Source organism: Pneumocystis jirovecii, assembly GCF_001477535.1.
Source record: "Pneumocystis jirovecii RU7 chromosome Unknown supercont1.4, whole genome shotgun sequence".
Taxonomy (NCBI): Eukaryota; Fungi; Ascomycota; class Pneumocystomycetes; order Pneumocystales; family Pneumocystaceae; genus Pneumocystis; species Pneumocystis jirovecii.
The window spans coordinates 209,327-232,327 of NW_017264778.1; the positions used below are offsets into that span (position 1 = coordinate 209,327).

General features: G+C 23.2%; 13 protein-coding genes across 13 annotated transcripts; 6 read left to right on the forward strand and 7 right to left on the reverse strand.

The window, feature by feature from the left end:
* Nucleotides 1-791: 791 nt before the first annotated feature.
* T551_00997 (uncharacterized protein) lies at nt 792-1,972 on the forward strand (the record flags this gene model as incomplete). Its single annotated transcript, XM_018373260.1, has 5 exons — nt 792-902; nt 945-1,223; nt 1,266-1,378; nt 1,428-1,741; nt 1,785-1,972. 5 exons carry the CDS (start codon nt 792-794, stop codon nt 1,970-1,972), a joined length of 1,005 nt encoding a protein of 334 aa, XP_018230428.1.
* A 1,042-nt stretch (nt 1,973-3,014) lies between these two features.
* Nucleotides 3,015-3,254, forward strand: T551_00998 (uncharacterized protein; the record flags this gene model as incomplete). Its single annotated transcript, XM_018373261.1, has 3 exons — nt 3,015-3,036; nt 3,080-3,107; nt 3,152-3,254. The coding sequence occupies 3 exons, from the start codon at nt 3,015-3,017 to the stop codon at nt 3,252-3,254; spliced, it is 153 nt and encodes a 50-aa protein (XP_018230429.1).
* A 958-nt stretch (nt 3,255-4,212) lies between these two features.
* On the forward strand, nt 4,213-6,796 carry T551_00999 (uncharacterized protein; the record flags this gene model as incomplete). Its single annotated transcript, XM_018373262.1, has 9 exons — nt 4,213-5,186; nt 5,233-5,341; nt 5,428-5,565; nt 5,611-5,670; nt 5,713-5,862; nt 5,912-6,059; nt 6,101-6,337; nt 6,380-6,462; nt 6,509-6,796. 9 exons carry the CDS (start codon nt 4,213-4,215, stop codon nt 6,794-6,796), a joined length of 2,187 nt encoding a protein of 728 aa, XP_018230430.1.
* Nucleotides 6,797-7,016: 220 nt separating this feature from the next.
* On the forward strand, nt 7,017-7,903 carry T551_01000 (GTP-binding protein rhb1; the record flags this gene model as incomplete). Its single annotated transcript, XM_018373263.1, has 6 exons — nt 7,017-7,068; nt 7,245-7,342; nt 7,388-7,516; nt 7,565-7,623; nt 7,668-7,756; nt 7,815-7,903. The coding sequence occupies 6 exons, from the start codon at nt 7,017-7,019 to the stop codon at nt 7,901-7,903; spliced, it is 516 nt and encodes a 171-aa protein (XP_018230431.1).
* A 301-nt stretch (nt 7,904-8,204) lies between these two features.
* T551_01001 (uncharacterized protein) lies at nt 8,205-9,988 on the forward strand (the record flags this gene model as incomplete). The annotated part of the gene is made up of 8 exons (XM_018373264.1): nt 8,205-8,290; nt 8,336-8,417; nt 8,463-8,553; nt 8,605-8,765; nt 8,805-8,832; nt 8,876-9,086; nt 9,129-9,323; nt 9,367-9,988. The coding sequence occupies 8 exons, from the start codon at nt 8,205-8,207 to the stop codon at nt 9,986-9,988; spliced, it is 1,476 nt and encodes a 491-aa protein (XP_018230432.1).
* A 770-nt stretch (nt 9,989-10,758) lies between these two features.
* Nucleotides 10,759-11,221, reverse strand: T551_01002 (uncharacterized protein; the record flags this gene model as incomplete). The annotated part of the gene is given in 6 exon segments (XM_018373265.1): nt 10,759-10,792; nt 10,821-10,889; nt 10,899-10,952; nt 10,976-10,983; nt 11,112-11,161; nt 11,212-11,221. Coding segments are annotated over 6 exon segments (225 nt in total).
* A 446-nt stretch (nt 11,222-11,667) lies between these two features.
* On the reverse strand, nt 11,668-12,095 carry T551_01003 (uncharacterized protein; the record flags this gene model as incomplete). Its single annotated transcript, XM_018373266.1, has 2 exons — nt 11,668-11,919; nt 11,967-12,095. The coding sequence occupies 2 exons, from the start codon at nt 12,093-12,095 to the stop codon at nt 11,668-11,670; spliced, it is 381 nt and encodes a 126-aa protein (XP_018230434.1).
* A 30-nt stretch (nt 12,096-12,125) lies between these two features.
* On the reverse strand, nt 12,126-12,852 carry T551_01004 (uncharacterized protein; the record flags this gene model as incomplete). The annotated part of the gene is given in 9 exon segments (XM_018373267.1): nt 12,126-12,185; nt 12,260-12,284; nt 12,313-12,337; nt 12,456-12,486; nt 12,533-12,539; nt 12,599-12,648; nt 12,746-12,763; nt 12,799-12,833; nt 12,849-12,852. The coding sequence occupies 9 exon segments, from the start codon at nt 12,850-12,852 to the stop codon at nt 12,126-12,128; spliced, it is 255 nt and encodes an 84-aa protein (XP_018230435.1).
* A 1,207-nt stretch (nt 12,853-14,059) lies between these two features.
* Nucleotides 14,060-15,720, forward strand: T551_01005 (uncharacterized protein; the record flags this gene model as incomplete). The annotated part of the gene is made up of 2 exons (XM_018373268.1): nt 14,060-15,078; nt 15,123-15,720. 2 exons carry the CDS (start codon nt 14,060-14,062, stop codon nt 15,718-15,720), a joined length of 1,617 nt encoding a protein of 538 aa, XP_018230436.1.
* Nucleotides 15,721-16,141: 421 nt separating this feature from the next.
* On the reverse strand, nt 16,142-16,770 carry T551_01006 (pre-mRNA-splicing factor cwf14; the record flags this gene model as incomplete). Its single annotated transcript, XM_018373269.1, has 5 exons — nt 16,142-16,170; nt 16,216-16,345; nt 16,394-16,581; nt 16,626-16,680; nt 16,729-16,770. 5 exons carry the CDS (start codon nt 16,768-16,770, stop codon nt 16,142-16,144), a joined length of 444 nt encoding a protein of 147 aa, XP_018230437.1.
* Nucleotides 16,771-16,961: 191 nt separating this feature from the next.
* Nucleotides 16,962-18,109, reverse strand: T551_01007 (uncharacterized protein; the record flags this gene model as incomplete). Its single annotated transcript, XM_018373270.1, has 6 exons — nt 16,962-17,132; nt 17,172-17,332; nt 17,376-17,559; nt 17,604-17,731; nt 17,839-17,974; nt 18,017-18,109. 6 exons carry the CDS (start codon nt 18,107-18,109, stop codon nt 16,962-16,964), a joined length of 873 nt encoding a protein of 290 aa, XP_018230438.1.
* A 377-nt stretch (nt 18,110-18,486) lies between these two features.
* On the reverse strand, nt 18,487-20,022 carry T551_01008 (uncharacterized protein; the record flags this gene model as incomplete). Its single annotated transcript, XM_018373271.1, has 3 exons — nt 18,487-19,046; nt 19,095-19,547; nt 19,596-20,022. 3 exons carry the CDS (start codon nt 20,020-20,022, stop codon nt 18,487-18,489), a joined length of 1,440 nt encoding a protein of 479 aa, XP_018230439.1.
* Nucleotides 20,023-21,081: 1,059 nt separating this feature from the next.
* On the reverse strand, nt 21,082-22,609 carry T551_01009 (uncharacterized protein; the record flags this gene model as incomplete). The annotated part of the gene is made up of 6 exons (XM_018373272.1): nt 21,082-21,340; nt 21,389-21,560; nt 21,612-21,877; nt 21,921-22,202; nt 22,248-22,461; nt 22,507-22,609. The coding sequence occupies 6 exons, from the start codon at nt 22,607-22,609 to the stop codon at nt 21,082-21,084; spliced, it is 1,296 nt and encodes a 431-aa protein (XP_018230440.1).
* Nucleotides 22,610-23,001: the final 392 nt, after the last annotated feature.

Sequence of the window (23,001 nt, forward strand, 5' to 3'; positions counted from 1 at the left end):
AAATATTTATGATTATTATGATTATAATTATATATATAATTATATAAAAGTATTAATATGTTATGGTCCAAATGAATTGATTATAATTTTTATAAATTTTTAATTTTTTAATTTTTTTAAAAGTACATATTCATATAAAATAAAACCGTTTAAAATTTTAGTAATAAATTATAACAAAAATATATAATTTAAATAATATATATTTTTGTCATAATTTAAATTTATATTGTGAGATTAAATATTATAATATGTTAATAATATGTTAATGATAATATATTAATTATAGTTACACTTCATTATATATAATTATATATAATTAAATTTAACAAAAGTAATTAAGAATTATTTATACTCATTTATATTCAATAACATTTTTAGAGTGTTATAAATATATTGAATAATTAAACTTGATTATTTTTTGTTTTATTTGTTTTATTTTACTGTTTAATATTTAAATACATATTATAATATAAAGGCATATGATCTAATATATATGAATATATATATTTCTACTATTTTTAAATTCTAATATAAATTTTATAAAACAAAATGTTTATAAAAATATTTATATGAATATTTACATATATAACTATATATAATCACAAATCGTTAATTATATTATAATAACATAATTATATATATTATATAATCAATTTATATGATAATATAAATTATCATATTAACATTATATATTATATATTTTTTAATAAATATTTATGCATTTAAAAAATATCGATATTTCTAACTTATAAAATACAAAAACATATCTTAAAATTTTTATAAAAAATAATATGACCATTAAAGAAATAGATAAAAAACCAGTTTTAAATGACTTCTTATGGACATATCAAGAAGAACCACATAAAACTAGACGCCATGAAATAATAAAAACTCATCCAGAAGTATTCTTTTACAATTCAATATTTTAATATTTATTCTCCAAGGTTATAAAACTTTGTGGCCATGAACCACTTACAAAATATATAATATTTTTTGTGGTTATATTTCAATTAGTATCAGCTTATTTACTTCGCAATGAAAAATGGTTATCAATTAAATTTTTTCTCTATGCATACATTTTTGGTGCAACTGCAAATCAAAATATATTTCTTGCAATACATGAATTGTCACATAACCTTGTATTCAAACAACCTAAATTAAACCAATATTTCTCCATTTTTGCAAACTTACCTATTGGAGTTCCATATAGTGCATCATTCAAGGTATTATATTTATATATTTTATTAATTTCTAATTTATTATAGCCATATCATCTTCTGCATCACAAATATTTAGGAGAAGATGGAACAGATGCAGATCTTCCTACAAAATTAGAAGCAGTACTTCTTAATAATGTTCTTGGAAAAGCATTTTTCTGGTTACAATATCTCTGAAATATTAATCCATTTACTAATTATATTTTATAGTACATTTCAATTATTTTTTTATGCAATTAGACCAGTATTTATAAAAAGATTACCATTTACATTTTTACATATTATTAATTTATTATTTCAATTGTTATTTAATATTATTTTAATACGTTTAGTAGGTACAGGTGCTTTTTTTTATCTTATTCTTTCTTCATTTTTAGCTGGATCACTTCATCCATGTGCAGGACATTTTATTGCAGAACATTTTTCTCTTGTTAAAGATAAAAATGATGCAATTGATACATTCTCATATTATGGAATTTTAAATGTTTTAACATATAATGTCGGTTATCATAATGAACATCATGGTAATTTAAAAGTTCAAAATTATCATTTTAACATTATTTAAAGATTTCCCATTTATCCCTTGGACACGATTACCAAAATTAAATAGCATTGCAAATGAATTCTATAGAAACCTTCCATACCATACTAGTTGGATTTATGTATTATGGCAGTTTATTACAGACGATCGTGTGGGATTATGGTGTAGAATCAAAAGAAAAAAAGGATTGATTCGAAAATCTCAAAAAAAATAATAAAACTCATTTTTTTTCTAAAAAATACAACATATATATATTAGCTTTATATTTAATATATTTTATATAAATAAATAAAATAATATAAAAATTTATAAATTTATTCAAACAATTCAAATCATTATTTTCTTTATACATTGATAAAACTTGTTTTTTCAATATATGTTAAAAAACCATATAATTGTTTTAGTTGCAGTATATACTGTATAATACTTTATCTTAATAATATTAAAAATTTTATATAATTTATTCAATTTATAACTTTAATCATATATATACATTTTTTTATAATTTATATAATAATGCCAAATTATCCATATGCAAAATCCAAAAAATCCAAAAATAAAAACATAAAGTATTATCAAAGAATATATATTTATTATAACTTATCAAAATAAAACAAAAAATCTATATGTTTTATCCAATTATTATTTCTTATTAATACTAATAATATCATTTAATCATATACTAGCTTTTACATGAATCAGCTTTTAAATAAAAATTATTAATTTTACCAACATGTAAAATATACTAAATATCATATCAACAAAAAAATCATAATTATTTATTATTTTTTTTAAAGATATATTCATTACTTCCCTTGAAAAAACAAAATTAACATATATAATTATTCAAATCACGATTATTACTTATTAGGGTTTATTCATTTGAATATTCGTAAAATTTTATATACGTTCTAATTAAATAAATTAACAAGTTATTAATAAAAAAAAATTATTCATAATAATGGTTTTATATTTTTCAGTAACTGGAAGTATTTGCATTAACTTCATTAGACAAAACGCAAAACAAAAACGAAAAAACCAAAACCTAAACCAAGAGCACCTTTAGATAAAACATTCAATTGTAAAAAATCACTTAATTTTAAGAAAATATTAAATATATTAAGGTCTTTTTTGCAATCATGAAAAAAGTATTGTTTGTCATATGTAAGCGATAACCTTACAACTATTGGTGTAAACAGGAATACAGGGATAAAACGAATCAAATAGGTACACTGATATGCAAAGTATGCGGACAAATGCATCAAAGCATCATACATAGTACTATATTTCATATTTCTTTACTTTTAATTAATATCGACAGATTTATCAGCACCAGTAGATATTTATAGGTATTAACTTATGTATTATAAAAACAATATATTTATTATTATAGTGACTGGATTGACGCATGTGATGCAGTTGCAAATCACACAAATAAAAATTTAAAAAAGGATTTAGCTTCTAATGATAATGACTATAACAGTGAAAATTTATAATATTTAATTAAAAAATCATTTCAATATATACATATTTATTTCAAAAGTAAACAAATTATAAATATACCTTATATAGATATCATACTTATTTTACTGGAAATTTTGTACTTGTTTTGTAAACATTTCTAAAGCATGAATATTCAAAAAAGATAGATTATATACGTCAATTGATTCAAATCTTACATTATTAAAATATTGTTTTTAATTATCTATATTAAAATTATTTTCAAAATACGATAGTGATTATTAGAAATTTAAACTATAAAATATGTAATTCAATTAAGATATGATATTTAAAATTCAAATTATAAATATTACAATAATATTTACAAAAAACAAACTTTCATAAATTACAAAACTTTCATAAATTACAAACATTTTTAAATAAAAATCGAATATGTTCATAATGTTTTTTACATATATTATAAAATTACAGAATGTGATAGAATTATATATTTTAGTAAATTATAAAAATGACCTAGATCGTTATTTCTACTTAATTAAAGTTAACATAAAATCACATTACTTCCAAAAATATAATATTATACCCTTTTTATTGCATATATTAACATTTTTTTTCATAGCATGTAACTATATAGGTTTTTTACAAACATTAAAACAAATTTAATAATATTTTTTTAATGAAAACAATACACTAAATATATTTATTAAGAAATGCTCAATATTTATAAGCAAGCCTTCAAAAAAATATAATATAAATATTTTTTATACATTTTAAAATATTTATACTAAAACAAATTATAATATGATTTCAATAATTCAATATTATTATTATTATTGAAAGAGCAGCTATATTCTTTAATATTCAATAAAAAATGACATCAAAAATGAATCGATTTTACTAATAAACATTTTTTTTTTTTCAATTTAACAATAATTATATTAACAATAAAAATTAACAAATAAATATCAAACACTCAAAATTACAACAAGTAACATGGAATTTAACGAAAATGATCTATATTATAGTAATAATTCAAACGATTTAAATTCCAAAAAACTTGAAACTCAATTACAGAAAGCATCATCATTGAAAAAACATATTAACCAGAAGAAAAACGAAAATAAGTCATTTTCTGAATCTAAGCTACAGAATTTAAACATAAAAAATAGAAATGGAGATAAAATAAAAAATCTTAAATCAAAAAACTTAACATTAATAAAAGATATTTTACCTAAGAATTCAAAGCAATCCATTAATAACAAAAATAAACATCATTTAAATACAAAAAAACAATATTTGTCAGGAAACTTAAATCAAAAAATTTCCTTTAATACAAAATATACACAATCATCCTTCGAACTAAAAAAATCTCCAAATAATAATATATTAATAGAATCACCAAAAACTCCAAACAAAAATAGTAAAAATGTATTAGATTTTTCAAAAGATCAATCTCATAAAAATAATACATGGAATTTTCTTGATGATTTTGATAACTCTCCTTTAAGAACACCAAGAAGTAAACAAAGAATTATAGATTCATTAGAACGTGACAAACTAAAGTCTCCATCGTGCGTAGAGACACCTAAATCAAAAGCAGTGTCTATCAAACTATCTAGTCCTTTATCAATGAATGAAGATTCTAAACCATTGAAGATACACCAAAACATATATATATATAATGACTTAGTAAATACATCAGATATTCAAAATACATATGCAAAACAAAGAAGTTTCATTGCAGAACCAGTAGATGATATGGAAAACATTTTCTCTTCATATAGTATTGATTTAAAAAACCATTTAAATAATAAACTAAATTCACAAAATTCTGAAACATATAACTTAAATATAAAAAACATTCATGAACTTCGAAATTCAGGAATTAATAAAAAATATCTTGACGAAATACAATATTTAATAGATGGGTTAAATAAATGCAATACATTGAAACTCAGACAATCATGGTTTTTTTTATTAAATCATAAATACCAATTCAACTGACTTCATTAGTTATATAGAACTAGCAAAAAAGATGAATGAAACGGAATTCTCGAGAAATTTTAAATCTGGAAATTTTTATCATCAACTTCTTGAAAATTTTGAAAAAGATACAAATATAGTATTAAGTTACTCAAAAAATAAGAAACTTATTTCATTTAGATTATACTATATTGCACTTTATTTATACTATGTCTTATTTTCCAGGATAAAAAATACGCATATGCTCTTATATCAGATGATATTACATTTGAAATTATCTTTTTAGGACTTTCATATGATAAAGACATAATCGAGTTATATAAATCAGAAAACCATAAAACGTGTAAATACATACATGATTCAGTATATCATTTAATTACATATGATCATATTTTGACAAAATAATAGCTTATCGATTTAGTGGAAACAGTAAAATCTAGTAATCTACACATTGACTATAATATAGAGGTTTCTTTTAATCCCATATTCACTATAATAACCTTTTCTTAGTCATCATGTTACTTTTTTTCTATTAATGCAATCAAAAGTATTACTTTTTTATCAACATGGAAAACATCAAATCACCTTGAGAAAATGGCATCTTTTGACTGTATTTCGGTTTTTTATGATATTATTGATAAAATATGTAAAAAAAACATAGTATTATATATTTATTTTCTTTTAATTTATAAAACTAATAAAATATTAGAATGAACAAATTTATATTATAGAGATTATTATAAATTCAATAGAACATTATAGTCTTGTCATGAATTCAGATATTCATATAAAAAAAATATCAATTATTATTACATTACTTATTAGCGACTTATTTAATAACTCTGAAAAAAAATATAGTAAGTATTAATAACATTAAAATATATTTTAAACTGTATAGAGTCACGCATTTTTCAATCATCTCTTCGTCTATTAATCAATCTTACTAATAACAATCCCTCTATTTGTGATGAAGTGGCTCATTCAAAATTTATACAAATCCTAATTGATACCATAATATCAAGAAAAGATTTTTCAGATCCAAACCAATCTTCAGACAATACTTTGTTAACTCTAGGGCTTCTAATCAATATAATAGAAAAAGGATCAAAAATTAATCATATTTTAAAACAATATGGTATATTCTACATATACACATGTATATATTCATTAAAAATAGATACAAAAAATACACTCTTAGGGTTAGTTACTGTTGATCAATTAATAAATACATTTAATGAATGGAAAGATTATTCTTATAATGTTAGTTTCTTAAATTGCTATTTTAATTAATTAATATGTACTATAGACAGAAAATAATGTTGCTACAGGATATTTAGCAATATTGTTAACACATTTATCCCTAAAAAACAGCAATTCTGAAGATAATTTTTTATCAAAATATATTCGAAAAAAATTACCTAATAATTCATACAATATTATCATTAAATTCCTACAAGAATTTGCACAATTTAACATGAAAATAGAAGAAGCGGCAGGGACTTTTGGAATAAAACCATCTGGAGTAGCAGATGAAATACAAAGAATATCAGAAATTTTGTATGACCTTGAATCAAAATTAATTATGCGTGAATAATATTCATTTACAAATTATCGTTATAAAAACCGAATACCATATCCTTCTATATTCATAAATATATTTGTGTCTTTATATATATATATGTTAAAGTATGTAAGATATAATATTTTCATATAAAAATATGCATACATATAGTATTTTTATATTTTATTTCTTTATATATTTAAAATATTTTCTCCGAAGTTTTTCTAAAATAAAATTAAAAATATTTTCTAAAATGATTCCACCTAAATCCAGAAAAGTAGCAGTGTTAGGATCTAGATCAGTTGGTTTGCTTTTTTTTCTATTTTTAATCAGTAATAATATTTTAGGAAAATCATCTCTTACAATTCAATTTGTAGAAGGGGTAACATAATCATAATACTCTATTAAATGATATTAATTTAAAAAAAGCAATTCGGCATTTTATTTCCTTTGAAAATATCTATTTACTAATATTTTTAAGTCGAAAGCTATTACCCAACTATTGAGAATACGTTCACTAAAACTATAAAATTTAGAGGTCAAGAGTATATTACAGAGATTATAGACACAGCAGGCCAAGTATAAAATAAAGGGCATTTTTGTTCATTGCACTTATTAATTTAGGATGAGTATAGTATCCTTAATTCTAAGCATTTTATTGGAATGCATGGATATATTTTAGTATATTCAATTGCATCTAAATCTTCTTTTCAAATGATTAAAATAATTCGTGACAAAATACTTGATCATACTGTAACACCAAACTAGAATAAGCCAAATAACTATAATCACAATGTTTAGGGGACTGAATGGGTACCAATTGTGGTTGTTGGGAACAAAAACGATCTTCATATCCAAAGGTTCTTCAAATTACATTATTAATAATATTCCTTAGAAAAAATAGACAGGTTACTCCAGAAGATGGTAAAAGTCTTGCATTACGCTGGGGATGTTCGTGGACCGAAGCATCTGCACGTCATAATGAAAACGTTGGTTAGTAAAAATATTTTATTATTTTGTTATTATTGGCATATTCTTACATCATTCATAGCCAAGATATTCGAACTTATCATAGTAGAAGTTGAAAAACTAACAAATCCAAGCCAACCAGGTGAAAGTAGAGGATGTACAATTTCATAGCTATTTAGTTTTTTTTTCAAGCTGACTCATTTAATATTTTTTAAATGTAAATAATCAATATAATTAATTCATAAATTACACAAAAATATCATGTTTTGTTATATAGTACATATTTTTAAATTATTTTTAAAACAATCGAACATGTTTAAAATCAAGAAAATTTAAAAATTTTTAGACATCATAAATAATATTAAACATACTACACCGAAATGCCAATTAAATTATTATAAAGAAATTTAAACTATTAATATGTTTTATGTTTATTCTTAAAATGATTTAAAAAGATAATAAAATTAACACTATGGATTATAAATCAAGAAGATTTGAAGGATGTAGTAAACCCAGAGATTATGAAAGACTCGAAAAGTTAGGAGAAGGAACTTTTGGGTAACAGAAAATCTTTTGAAACAACATCTTTCTAAAACATTAAAGAGAAGTTCATAAAGGTAGAAAAAAAAGTACTCATGATTTAGTTGCTATGAAGCGAATTCTAATGCACAACGAAAAAGAAGGAGTATGTGTCTAGATATATTAATATGTATTTCTCCAAACAATTTAGTTTCCAATAACTGCATTACGAGAAATAAGAATATTAAAAATGCTTTCACATATTAATATTATACCTCTTATGGATATAATTGTCGACAGAGGTAAATATTTCATTTCTGATTAAATAAGTATATATATTAAATAAAAACTAGGAGACCGCAAAGAAAGAAAACATGGATCTATTTATATGGTTACACCATATATGGATCATGATCTATCAGGATTATTAGAAAACCCAAAAGTTAACTTTTCAGAAGCTCAAATAAAATGTTACATGAAACAACTTTTTGAAGGGATAAACTATCTTCATCAAGTTAGTTAAAATGCATCATTTTGTTTACTAATATTTTAGAATAATATTATGCATAGAGATATGAAAGGTCCATTACCATTATTTTTAGATATCAAATTAATTGTAAATAGCTGCAAATTTGCTCATCAACAACAAAGGCATACTAAAAATAGCAGATTTTGGACTAGCAAGAACTTTTGAAGAACCTTTTCCTAACAAAGATAACTCTATTGTTGATCGAAGAGAGTATACAAATTGTGTTGTTACTAGATGGTATAGGCCACCCGAATTGCTTTTAGGGGAAAAAAAATACACTGCAGCAATAGATATGTGGGGTGCTGGGTAAATTAAATAAAAGAAAAGTTTTTTAATTTATAAAATTAGATGTGTATTTGGAGAAATGTATAAACAAAAGCCTATCCTTCAAGGTAAATCTGATATAGATCAATTGGCAATAATATTTCAAATCTGTGGGTCACCAACTGACTTTACAATGCCTGGATGGCAAAATTTACCAGGAAGTGAAAGTATAAAAGCTTTTCGTACTTATTTTCGCACTCTTGAAGATAAATTTTCGAAGTAATTTGTATATAAATATTAAATAGTTTTCTTACTTAAATAGATATGGTCCTTATATGGTATCTCTTTTAGGTCATCTTCTTACTCTTGATCCTCATAAGCGATTTTCTGCATTAGATGCCCTTAAGCATAGTTACTTTCATACATCACCGTTACCGGCTGATCCGTCAATGCTTGATACGTATGATTCAAGTCATGAGTTAAATCGACGAAAATATAGAGAAGAAAAAATCTACGAAAATTATATACCTACTACACCTAAAGAAAAAATTATAAATATAAAAGAAAATAAATTAACAGGAAAAACTTATAAGGAGACATCTCCATGTATAACTAATAATCAAAAAATAAAAGATGTAGAGTCTAAATTAAGCCATAAAGAAGCAACAAAAGAAGGATTAAATGTTTATATATATCAAACATCTCAATCTTCCTATCTTACTAATCAAGATAAGCCATCAAACATCAAACAGGATACCCAAAAAAGCGCAAACTCTTATTATAAAGAATCTCAAAAAAAATATCATGAATTACATCCTCGACAATTTAATCAAGATAAAAATATAAATGATGACGTAAGATGGAGTAATTATAAATCCCATAGTCATGATTGGTATAAAAATAAAAATATTTATGGACGATATCTAGATAAAGAAAAAAATTAATTTTTTTCGAAAATTATTATATTTTATAATTCACATTTTATAATTATAAAAAGATACTCTAGATTACAATCATTATTTATATATCTATATTATAATCCAAAGCTAACTCTAATAGCTTCAAGTATTTTGATTCTCAAATATAAATATATTAATTATAATTTTTAAGATATTTATAAATTTTAATATACTTAAACTAAACCTCGGAAATTAATATATATACATATATATGCATATAAACTAACAATTTTCAATATATAATCTAAAATAATAACTAAAGGATTATAATAAAAGATTAATTAGCAAAAATAGGATAAAATATTATCTAATTTAAAAAAAGTTATAAACAATTTAAAAATTAATATTTTATAACTATAATAACTAAAAACTATATATTTGTCCATACTTTAAATTCACATCTATTATATATTATATATTCGAGCAATTTATGAAATTTAAAAAATAAATATTTGTAAAATTGTCAACATTTTTGTATTCTAAATAAAAATAATAACTGCACCATATAGATTACAAAAATGAATCTTTTCAGCATTAAATAAAAAAATTATAACTTTGACATATAATATATGCATTTTCATAAATTTATAAATATGTAAATAATAAATATTTTTTTAAACCCCCAAAATTTTACATTAAAAATATTATTACATATCATTTTTATTAGAAACAGTAAAAGATTAAAAACAAAAAAATATATAAAATTTAGTAATTAATTTTCTTTAAACATTTTTAATAATTTTTAATAAATACCACTAATATATCATATTTTTATTTCTAAAATAACATCTATATCCATTAAATAAAATTTATAAACATTTTTTTAATAATAAATTCAAATAAATTTATATGTTTATTATCATCCAGAAAACTTCTAGAAAACATTCTAAAAAACATTATATGTTTAATCTTATTGATTTTTTTTTTTTCAAAAATCCATAAACAATTCCTATAAAACATTTTTAAAATAACATAAAAATCTAAAAATTATAACAATAAAGTACTGCAAAAGTCAAGAAAACAATTATTTTAAGACATATCTTCCATCAATATGAACCAAAATAGCTAGAATTTATATAAGCTTTCAAAAAATATAAAATTAAAGAACCAAAGGATCTAAATCTTTTATTTCAACCAATATTTCCTCCAGAAAATTGACTTAAAAAATATTTTTTGATTTTTATTCATCACCTTTAGAATAAAAAAACCTAGTTTCATCAGCAAAAGAACGTTGAATATTAAATTTAGGCAGAAGAAAAATAATTATAAATTACAAATTTCAACAATATCAACTATCAAAAATATTCTATAGAGATCAACATTTCTTATCATAATAAAAAAAATACATTATTAAGCCAAAAGAAATTATCCTAAAACTAATACTTTCAAAAGATTATTGTTCCTTATCTAGAAATATATTTCAAAATCCAGAACTTTTAATAGAATCAAATACCTTTATTAAAAACTAAATAATAAATTCTATTACAAACTTTAAAATTAACAGCTTTCAACAAAATAATCAATTTATCCAATTAATTTATAAAGAGCTATATATATAGAAAAATTACTAAAAATTATAACTTAAACCTAAATATATTCCTTATCATTTCAGAAATCCTAAATCATTATTATTCATGATTTTTACATATATTATATTTATAATTTTAATCTAAATTACTAGGTATACCATATGCGACTTTATCTGTTGCAAGGAGATACTCCTCTTCTCCATTATTTAAAACATTCGGGTCATAGTATCCTAATGGCCCTCTATCACAGTCTGCACATGCAAGAAATTTTATATTTCCTTCTATATTTTTTGAAAAACCAAGATTTTCAAAAACGAAAGGTGACGATACAGTCCAAAATGTAGACATTGTATCAGAAGAAGATACATTATCATTTTTATAAGATATCTACACTAATATATAATCTTTTGAAGTCTAAATATATTTATACATACTTTATTTTTTCTATACACTAATACTCCCATATCTTTAAGTAAAATAACAGATTTACACTTAGGATATGGACAATACAAAGTTTCTGCATTCTTTATCCCCTCTGTAGCATCACAGTTGATTATACTCATCTTTTCTGGAAAATCTATTTTTTTTTTAAATCATCCATAACATTTTAAATCGAGATTTTTCATAACTTCGACAAAATCAGATCGTGTTAACTTTTGTTATGAAAATAAATTCTTAAAAAAATTAAAAATACTCTTTTAAAACATATTTTTTATAAAACAAAAACAGCTTTAAAATAACACATTTTGTTGCTATATCTTGAAAATAAAATTCAGTAACCTTTCAATATTAACATATTTTAAACCTAAAAAACCTTAAACATTAAATTTATATTTTAATAAATATGCATTTTTTTTATACAAATACAAACATATAAAGTTTTATTCAGAATATTAATCAACAATACAATCATTACACAACACTTCTTAAAACAAAAAATATGTTATTTTTAGACTTTAACAAATAAAATAATGAGAATTTTTATCATTTTCATATTAACATTAAATCTTTTATTATTTTTGACTTTTAAACAAATATTTATTAAATATTATTCTTAATTAAATACTCTTTAGAATACATAACATTAATCTTAATATCATTTATTTTATTAACGTACTAATTTAATTTAAAAGATTATGAAATTTTTTACTTTAATTCTTAAGATTAATTATATTTTTAGCATCGTATTCAATATAACACATTCATATTTTACCCAAAATACCCAAAAAATCTTATAAATTAACACATATATTTCCAAATCTTCACCAAATCCAAGATATGTTCTTTTAATTTAAAGTACTCTTTTTATATTTTACTCATTTTATTAATTATACATTTTTTATTTTATATAATCAATTCCTAAAAACATCATATATTTCATATAAATACTACTAGAAAATAAATTGTAAAAAAGTAAAAATCAAAGTTAAAAATCATTTTAATTTTTATACAAAATATCCTACAAAATAATATAAAATTTACTTTTTTATTTTAATCAAAATAAACATTTACATACTATCTAAACTTAAAAAATATTATCCTTAACCTTACAAAATATTTACTATTTATTATAAAATGTATAAAATTTAGCATTATTTAAACCATGATTCTGTTTTATATCTGAAAATATAACTCTATATTTAACTCTATTATATATAAAATAGAATGAAACACTAAAAAATATACACAATCTTAAGAATATATATATTTAATTTCAATATTCAACATTTAGAAAACCAATCAAATACAAAAATTGAAAAAATTAATATTACTTTTTAAACACATTTAACATTATAAATTTATCATAATAAAAAAATAACTCAATATAATATCCAAAATTCATCCTTTATTAAAACATTAAATCCTAATTTTTCACCTTTTTTAATAAAACAAATATAATTATTAAACAATAGATTTTTTCAATATTCATCAAGCCCATATTATAATTATTATATCTTTCAGAAAAATCAAAAAAATTTCAATCTATATAATATGCACATACCTTAACCCTTTTTTACATTCCTAAAGAAAACCCTAGCCCAAATTCTAAGTTTCGATTTCCCGTAAGTCCAATCGGGTGATGGCCACATTCCAGTACCGTACAATACCCCGTATAACCCGAATCTAGTCTTTTTTTCTATTACAACCACCATACTTCAACAGACATCTTTTTTACAGAACATTGCATTCTAATAGAATCTAAATTCTACAATAAGACACGTCATCCTTTACAAAGTATATAATATTTTCAAATAAATACACAAATTAACATCGAAGGTAATCCTTCTAAAACAGTTTAAATTTCACTCTTTCAAAAGGTTTTACTCACAAATTTCTTCAAAAATATCAATAATTCATTTATCTTTTTAAATTTATCATATGGAGCATGAGCTCAACATAAACAATTAATTACTCTTTGATTTTTTTTCACACTTTTTTTTGGACTTTCTACAAAATATATCTTCTTTGAATTTAACTTATACAAACATTTCATAAAGCATTTATCAATTTTGGAAAAAAGTTTACTATGACAACTCATTTATCTTATATGACATCAATTTCTACTCCAGAATCACAATATGTCGTCTCTACACCTACTCCTTTGTACTCAATTTCACCATCTAAAATTTTCCGACAAGATGTTCCTTCATCATTAGCATATAAATCAAATATCTCTTTCAAATCCACCTCATCACTTCTTCCTCCTCCTATTAAAAATATTACGAATCAACATTGTAAGGCACCATCTAAAGCGTCTGCAAAATCATCATTAATATCTCAATACCCACCGCCACCAACATTTTCTAAAAATGACTTTACAATGCGTTCTTCAGCATGCATAATAAATGATAAAGAAAATATGGGGCCAAATAATGCTTTAATATCGAATACAAAATCTTCTAAAATTTCTTCACGTCAAGATTTACATGAATTTTCAAAAAATACATCATTACCAATACAAAATATCGTAATTCCTGAACCACATGAAATGCCTTTAATTGAAGATGATGGACAAAAACCTCCTTATAGTTATGCAACATTAATAGGGATGGCTATTTTACGTGCTCCTCAACGTAGATTAACATTATCTGCTATTTATAATTGGATTTCTCAAACCTTCGAATATTATTGTAATAATGATTCTGGTTGGCAAAACAGTATTCGACATAATCTTAGTCTTAATAAGGCCTTTGTCAAACAAGAACGACCTAAAGATGAACCCGGAAAAGGTAATTATTGGACTATTGAACCTGGATATGAATTCCAGTTTATGAAAGGACGTACTCGTAAAAATATATCATCAGGATCTAAACGGCCTACCTTAATGCCCTCTATAACAGTCTCTCATATTGATAAAAAACGATCTTTTGCTGAAGATATTGTTGAGTCAAATCACGAAACACAGTCTACAAAGCGCTTCAAAACAGAGTGTCATACTAGTGAGATATTATCATCATTATCGTACCAACATCATGAATCTACTCCTCCATCAACACAAGAAAAAGCAGATTTACTCTCTAATAAAAATTATGAATGCTTTGATACGTAAAAAAATTTTCCTATTAAAAAATTTTTAATAATAATAATAGTCTTCCTCGATCTCAAACAACTCTTTCTAAACAGATGCTTTCACAAAATCATTTCGAAAACGGTTCTACAACAACAGTATTAGATTTTGTTTCTCCACCTATATCTCCGCATCATGACTCGATGTTCAGCTCTATACCTTATTCTCCATTAACACCAGAGCCTACAGTACAAACAACTTCAACATTATCTACATCTAGCCCAGCAACATGTTTACGTAAACATAGAGATCATATTATTAAATTATTAAAAACTCCAGAAAATAGTCAGGCTTTTGTCGAAGAAGATCTTTGGGAAAATGGAGGTATCAATGGTAATTCTCAAAGTCATAATACATTTATTTTTGAAGAAGATGATATCATATCTAAAGCATGTTTTGGCAGCCCTGACAAGCGTGAAGCTAGACGTCGAGAAATTAGAAGAAGTTTAATTTCCGGATTAAATAGTAAAGAACTTTATGCTGTAGAGGGTGTTTCAGAAGTTATTGATGTTTTTGGAATTGATATAGTTAGTATTGTTCGTCGGGAAATTGAACGCATTAAACAAAGCGGGGACTCTACAATATCTGGGACTACGACTCTTGAAAAATGTCTTGCATAAAATTTTTAAAACTCATTGCATTTAACCATAGGATTTTTTTGGTGTTGTGCATATTTTATTTTGTTAGAGTTAATGATTTAAAAATTTCATAGAAATATTTTTTAAAGTGCAAAGTTATAAACTTCTATTATTAATTTTTTTGGGCTAAATTGGGATGTTATTAAAATAATTTGTATATAATTTTTTTAAATGCAACATATTATTGCAATAACTTAAATATATATTTTATTCAATAATTTTAATTGAATTTATATCATGACTTTACTGCTGCATAAAATATACATTTAGAATTATAATACCAGATATCAACGTTATTAAAATAAGTGTATTAGAAATAATAAATTAAAAATATATAACCAAAATGTAAAAATTGTTTATTTGAAAATAAAAATAACAATTATATGTATATTTTTAAAATGAGTTAATCACAACTTGCACATCCTCGACATCCTAAAAACTAATTAAATTCTATTTACTAATAATTTAATTATTTACCACAATGAACACATTCTACAATAGTTGCCTTAGGCAAATGTGCTTTAGGAACTCTACAAATACATGTACTATTAAAGTTCATTTCTTTTGTTTGAATACAGCGTAAACAACAAAGTTTCTCATATCCATTCTTTTAAATATAAATAATCAAAACCTATATTACAAACAAAAAACTCACTTTCTTCCACTTTGCTATTAAATTTCCATCAGCATATCCTTGTTTCAATAACCATTCATATAATTCTTTTGATATTGCTTCACGTTTATAATATAAATCATATATATATCTTGATCTTTGATGATGAATCTGGAATATAGGGGCTAAAGCTCCTTGTCGACTTTTATTTTCATAAGGCTCATTTTCAACTAAACTTATTAAATTCATATGGAAAAAGCTTTTTTAAATATACTGTCTTTCATTTTTTGTGCAAAATCATGTAATATTGGTTCAATATCATCAAATCCCTTAAAAAAACTTAAGAAAAATATTAATAAAAACATTTTATAAATTACTTCTGGAGGCGGCTTTGCTCTTAATGTTCTTATTCGAGGCATAGTAATAGTATATTGAAAAACCAAAAATCTTGATTTCGAACAAATTAAAACATCAAAAAAATATTATTAAAAGAATATTAAATTATCTAACTCAACAATATATATAAACATATCATTATTATCTAAATAACAATACAATAATATATAATATATTTTTTTCAATAATTCAACGATTATTATTATAAAAATAATTATTCTATAATACCAAACTGCATACTGATTTCCTTTATATCGTCTTTACTAATAGCCTCAAAATCATCTCTTTCTTTTATGGATTTAATAACATTTCTTATATATACCAATTCATTTTTATCAAAAATTGAAGGAGATTTTTCATAAAGTAAGGAAATACACTTTAATGCCTAAAATAGTAAGAAAAAATAAAAAAAGATATAAACAACTTCTTCAAAAGCATTTTCTTGTATTTCTTTTCTTTGTATGGTATGAACCAATTCTTTTTGTAGCTGATTAAGCTTAATGGAGTCTATTACAAGCTCAACACCTATATCTTGTAACAACAATGACCATATAAAAAAAAGAATTTTTCTTTGAATAGTAGAATCTTGAATATCAGTGAAATATAAAGAATAAAAATAGAAACATACAATTGTCATCTTTAAGATACTTTACTATAATGGCCCAACCATCAAGTTTACAAAATTCTTCCAAAGCAGCATAATTATTTCGAACCTCACTTGCTACTGCATAAAATGATTTTAAACGAACATCCGGATTATCATCTAAATTAAATAAACTCAATACTTTTTCTAAACCCCTATTATTCAAAAACTAATATAATTAAATATTAAAAAAAATCCAGCATTAATACTAACGCATTTTTGACTATCAATATTATTTTGAACTGCAGTACCACATACAGAAGCTGCATGCATTCTAATAATAGGATCTAAAGAAGAAAGTTGTTGAATTAACGGTTCCCACATATTCATATTTTCAAGATCTGCAAAGAATCAGCATAGGAAATAGGAAAAAAGAGTATAGTATTTTTTGCATTGTAAATATTTTCTATTAACTATTATATTAATCAAAACATTCATATATTAAAACAAATTACCATTTCAAGATTTTCGAACGCAATTTTTCTATTTTCCAATGATTGACTAGAATCAGTAATGATAGCCATAGCATCTTTCATTAAAACAGCATCATCTTTTCCGAGAATATGATCTATTAATTCTGGATCCTTTCTATTTATTAGATATAATAAAATTAAAGAAAAACATACCAAATTCGAACGAAATGCATCTGGACTAACAGGTTCAGAATTTTTCTTATGAAGACGTGTACTAAAATCCAAAAGCTTTCCTAGATTGGTCATGTTAAATATTTAAATATATTCAAAAGACTAAAAATATCGATAATAAAATGCATTTAAAACAATTATAAATTTATTTTATATCAAAGGCTTTTTCTAAAAAAAATATAATAATTATTTATAAAATACTTTAAAATAATATATTTATTAGAAAAACAATAATCTAATATCAAAATTCTAAAAAAAATATACTTTAATATATTGATTATTAATATAGTTCTAATAAAAAGAATATATAATCTAGTTAACTCATTTTAATCATAACAATACAACCAGAACCAAAAAAAGCAGTAAAAAGATACAATTAATAAATACATATAAACAATACCATTACCTATCCAATTTATTCCACTACTTTCTATTATACTCTTTTAGTTACATTAACTCATACCATTCTTTATATCAATTTCATGATTAGTTCTATCATCTAACTTCTCTACAAATTCATTATTTTTTTCACTAACGATACTTTCAATATTATTCTCTATAATATAACCAATAACAAATTCTTCTTTATCACCCACAACGATACCAATTTGCTTTTCATTATCTATATTTTGTGGTTTTTGCAACCAACGCAACCATTTCACATTAAAGTCATATTTTGGTAGCAGAACAGCTTTTGGTTCATACCAGTAATAATTCCACAAATAAACACAGTTGTTAACTTTTAATTCACCAGAACAAACAATACTTAATAAAAATGGATTAAAAGGACACCATTCAACAGTCTTTATAGAATTACAATGTATCAAAATAGTAATAAGAGTAAGATCAACTAAAGACCATATCCATAATACTGTAGGCATATTATCATTTCGAGTTGCAACTAAACTACCATCATTATTAAATAACAATATTCCAACACCAAGACAAGAGATTGGATCTTGTATATTCGGACGTATAAAAGGAAGAGAGACAGGCTGAGGTATAACTTCATCTAAAATAACTTAAAAAACATATTTAAGATTGAATACAAAGCATATACATTTCGGAAGAGAAGAAGTTAAAACCTCCTTCCATACTGTAGCACCATCAAATCTTATACTAGTTGCATGCGTCATCTCGATAACAGAATTAGATGTAAAATTATCAAGAAATCGTACTTTCCCATCGAATGAGCCAATAGCGACAAACTGTCCTATAGGGGGACTCCATTGAACAGTTTTTATACCAAGACCAACATCATATGCTGAATATTGCTGCAAAAGATAACCATTCAATGTATATAAAAGTATTTTATACTCCATAGGCGATTCCCAAACAGCAAGCCATTTCCCATCCTGAGACCAGCTACACCCTTGAGCATCTACGGTAGGTAAACACCATTCTTTAAAAAGTCTCCATGGAGTAAAACTATAATCAAAAAGAGTAATAAAATCATGAGACATAGGTCGCGTAATGAGAACAAAATGAGTTGATGTAGGCCGATAATCATATCCTAAATATAAATAATAATAATAAATTCTAAAATTCAATATGAGCATACCTTTACTAACAAATTTAGGACAATGTATAATAGATCCGCCATTTTTTGAAAAAGACCATACAATAAGTTTCAATAAAAAATCCGTCCATATTAATATCTCAGACCCATTTTTACTCCACTGTATATTTTTGATACCATGCCCTTCAAAAATGCTAAGTTCCCATTTATCATCTTCCAAAATCCATGCCTTTACATTCTTATTATCAGCAGCAAGAATTCTATCACTTCCTTCAATATAACACCATTGTATAAATGAAATTCCTTGACAAAATTCAGGGTCGAGATTTATAACACGTTTAATAGATAATGATATTGTAGAACGTATAATTAATCGTGAAGGATAAGAAAGAAAAGCAAAATAAGACCCAGTCAAAGAAGGAACAACACCTACTTTGCCATTTAAAGGAAAAAAAGGAGTTAAATCCATATCTTTTTAAGTTTAATAATAAAACAAAATAAAACTTTAATCCTAAAAACCATTATCCAATTGCAAATCCTAATTTATTTTTTTTATTATATTCAATGTTTTCGTTTAAGACTTGTAAATATTTTAATCAAATTTCATATATTTTAAAACAAGTCAAATTCTAAAATATATTTATGTATGTCTCAATCTAACAATTAATTTAAATCGTAATTATCAATTACATCAATTATATTACCTTAAACCTAAAATCATAAAATTATATTTCAATTAAAATATTATAACTTAATTTATATATTTTAAAACAACTATATTTCAAGAATAGCAAATAAAAATATAAAAAATATTATATATTATAGAAAATAAAAATTGTCAACCTAAAAAATTCTTATATCACTCAAAAATCAAAAAAGTAACCTAATTTTTTAAATTATATCGTAATTAAAATACGTAAAATCCTTCAATCTACTGAAAATATAACTAAATAAAAATAACTGATAAAGTATTTAAATAAAATTTTCAAACAAAATTTATATAAAAATATTAGATTCATTATTATTAATCTTTATATTTTATCTAAGTACTCAATACTTCATATATAAGTTAATTAAATCAATTTTATAATCCTTAAAAATAATAAAAAATATCTTTTTTAAAAAATATCAGTTTATCAGTTTTTTAATATAAAAATAACTTTAAAAACAACTCAAAGATTATTAAATACCTTTTTAACAAATACGAAAATTAAACATAAAACCAAGCTTATATTAAATAATAACACCTAATTGTCTAAGTAATAAACTTAAATTTTGAAATAAGTCTCTAAACCGCAAATTATAATAAAAAAACAACTAAAATAATTAAAACAATAATATTTCTAACAAACTATCATAGTTTTATATATAAAATAAGAAATATATAAAAATAAACGAAAATTAAAATTCATATTTCCAAAATACAATTATTTTATGAATCCTAATAAAACAAAAATTGAAATCATAAGTATAAAAATTATACAATTTGATACAAGTTATATATTTTAAAACATTAAATAACAAATTTTTATGATTCTAAAGAACATTCTTTATTCCAATCTTTTGGAACCATTTTTGATATTATATTCTGAAATGCCTCAAAAGTACAAAAACTTTCATTACCATCCAAATGTTTACCCTTTTTCTTACATTCAGGAATAATCATTGGAATATCATTATAGCGCAAACGTACATACCATTCATCATTTTGAAAAAACGACCGAAAATAAGACTTTGGAGCTTTCTTAAATAACTCAAACGCAATATGTGATGCATATGGAGGCCACCTTAATTAATATATTACTACAAAATCAAGCGTTATTATTATTAGTTACCTTCTATCAAAACAATCCAAAGATTGCAAAATTGAACCCAATGTAGTATCATGAGCTCCATATAAAGAAATTTTTCTCCTTTTGTCATTCATATCTTTCTTACTTTCTACAAAATTATCTCTCAATTCACCTAAAAACAAGCCAATTCCAAGTTTTCTTATTTCTAAATTATCTAAAAGTAGATTAATTTACAATTTAATAGTTTATTATAAATAAAACATACCTCGATAACCATCAAACCACTCACTAATAGAAGCTAATTCAAGATCTTTCCTTAATTCTTCATCATATAGCTCATCAGGAATCTTAATACCATTTCCTATAGCAGTACATATTATATCATATAACTCAAATACATTAACAGGTCCTTTCATTGATATTTTACCGTCGATATATTTCGATAGTTTCTTAGACGTTCTAGAAGCTAATATTGGATCCCATGTCTTAGAAGCAAATTCCGAAAATTGGTTTAACAATGTACGTAATCGTCTTTTTTTATCAATAATATTCTTAGAAAAACACAAAAACCCACTTGCATCGATCATCATTAGGAAAAATATTCTCATTAAAAAGCTCCCTTACGCAAAATTCAGCTTCAAATGTAGACTTTCTAAACGTAGGAGGATACAACCCAGAAAATACTTGTTGCGCAGACTCCAAAGCTCGTGATATATCCGATGTTCGTATGTATATTTCAGAAGACTTAGAAATAAATTCTGGAAGAAATGACAATTGATGAACATATAGTTTCCGTAACCTTTTTCCTAAATTCAAAGTGGATTCTCGACCAATATCTGTCAATTGTCCTGTCATACTAAAAAATTAACCATATAATTTATACATATAAATAACCATATACCAAGCACCATCATCTTCAATTCTTTTAAAACTCCCATCCTTATCCATTGTTTCGATTTTTCTCTTATACTTTAAATAATCCCAATTCTGATTACTTAAAGTTTTAGAATCTGAAATTTTAACAGCTGAAAAAAAACGATCTACAGAATGACAAACATTCCACTTTATAGGAAAACCAAAAATCTTAAGACCCGAAAAAATCGGTGTTCTTTCACCTATCTTTTTAGTTCAATAACTTGAAAAAACAAATATATCAAAACCATGGCGAAACACTATTTGAACAGAGTGTAAGGAGAGCTCAGGAGGGTATAATTTAGAAATATCAGAATCTTTATATCCCATTTGTGGTGGTAAACTTGTCATCTGTTCTATTATTAACCTATACTTCTAAAAAGTATAGAAGATATTAAATTCAAAGTTTCAGATAGAACTAAATAAAAATGCGTAACTTTATAAATTTACAGTCCGAAAAAACAAAAAATAACCTTCAATTAATAAAAAATAAAAACAGTATGTAAATCACAATATATTAGAAAAAATAAATATATTTTTTTTCATAAACAAAAGACTTAAATATTTTTAGCAAAGAAATATTTTAAACTTACAAATGATATACATGATATACATAAAAGGATATTAAATCCTAGAAACAATAAAAAATTATTAAAAACTTAAATTTTTTTTAATAAATATAATAATTAATAAAAAACTAAAAATTGATATTTAAAAAAGTACAACTCAATTTTAAACTTTTT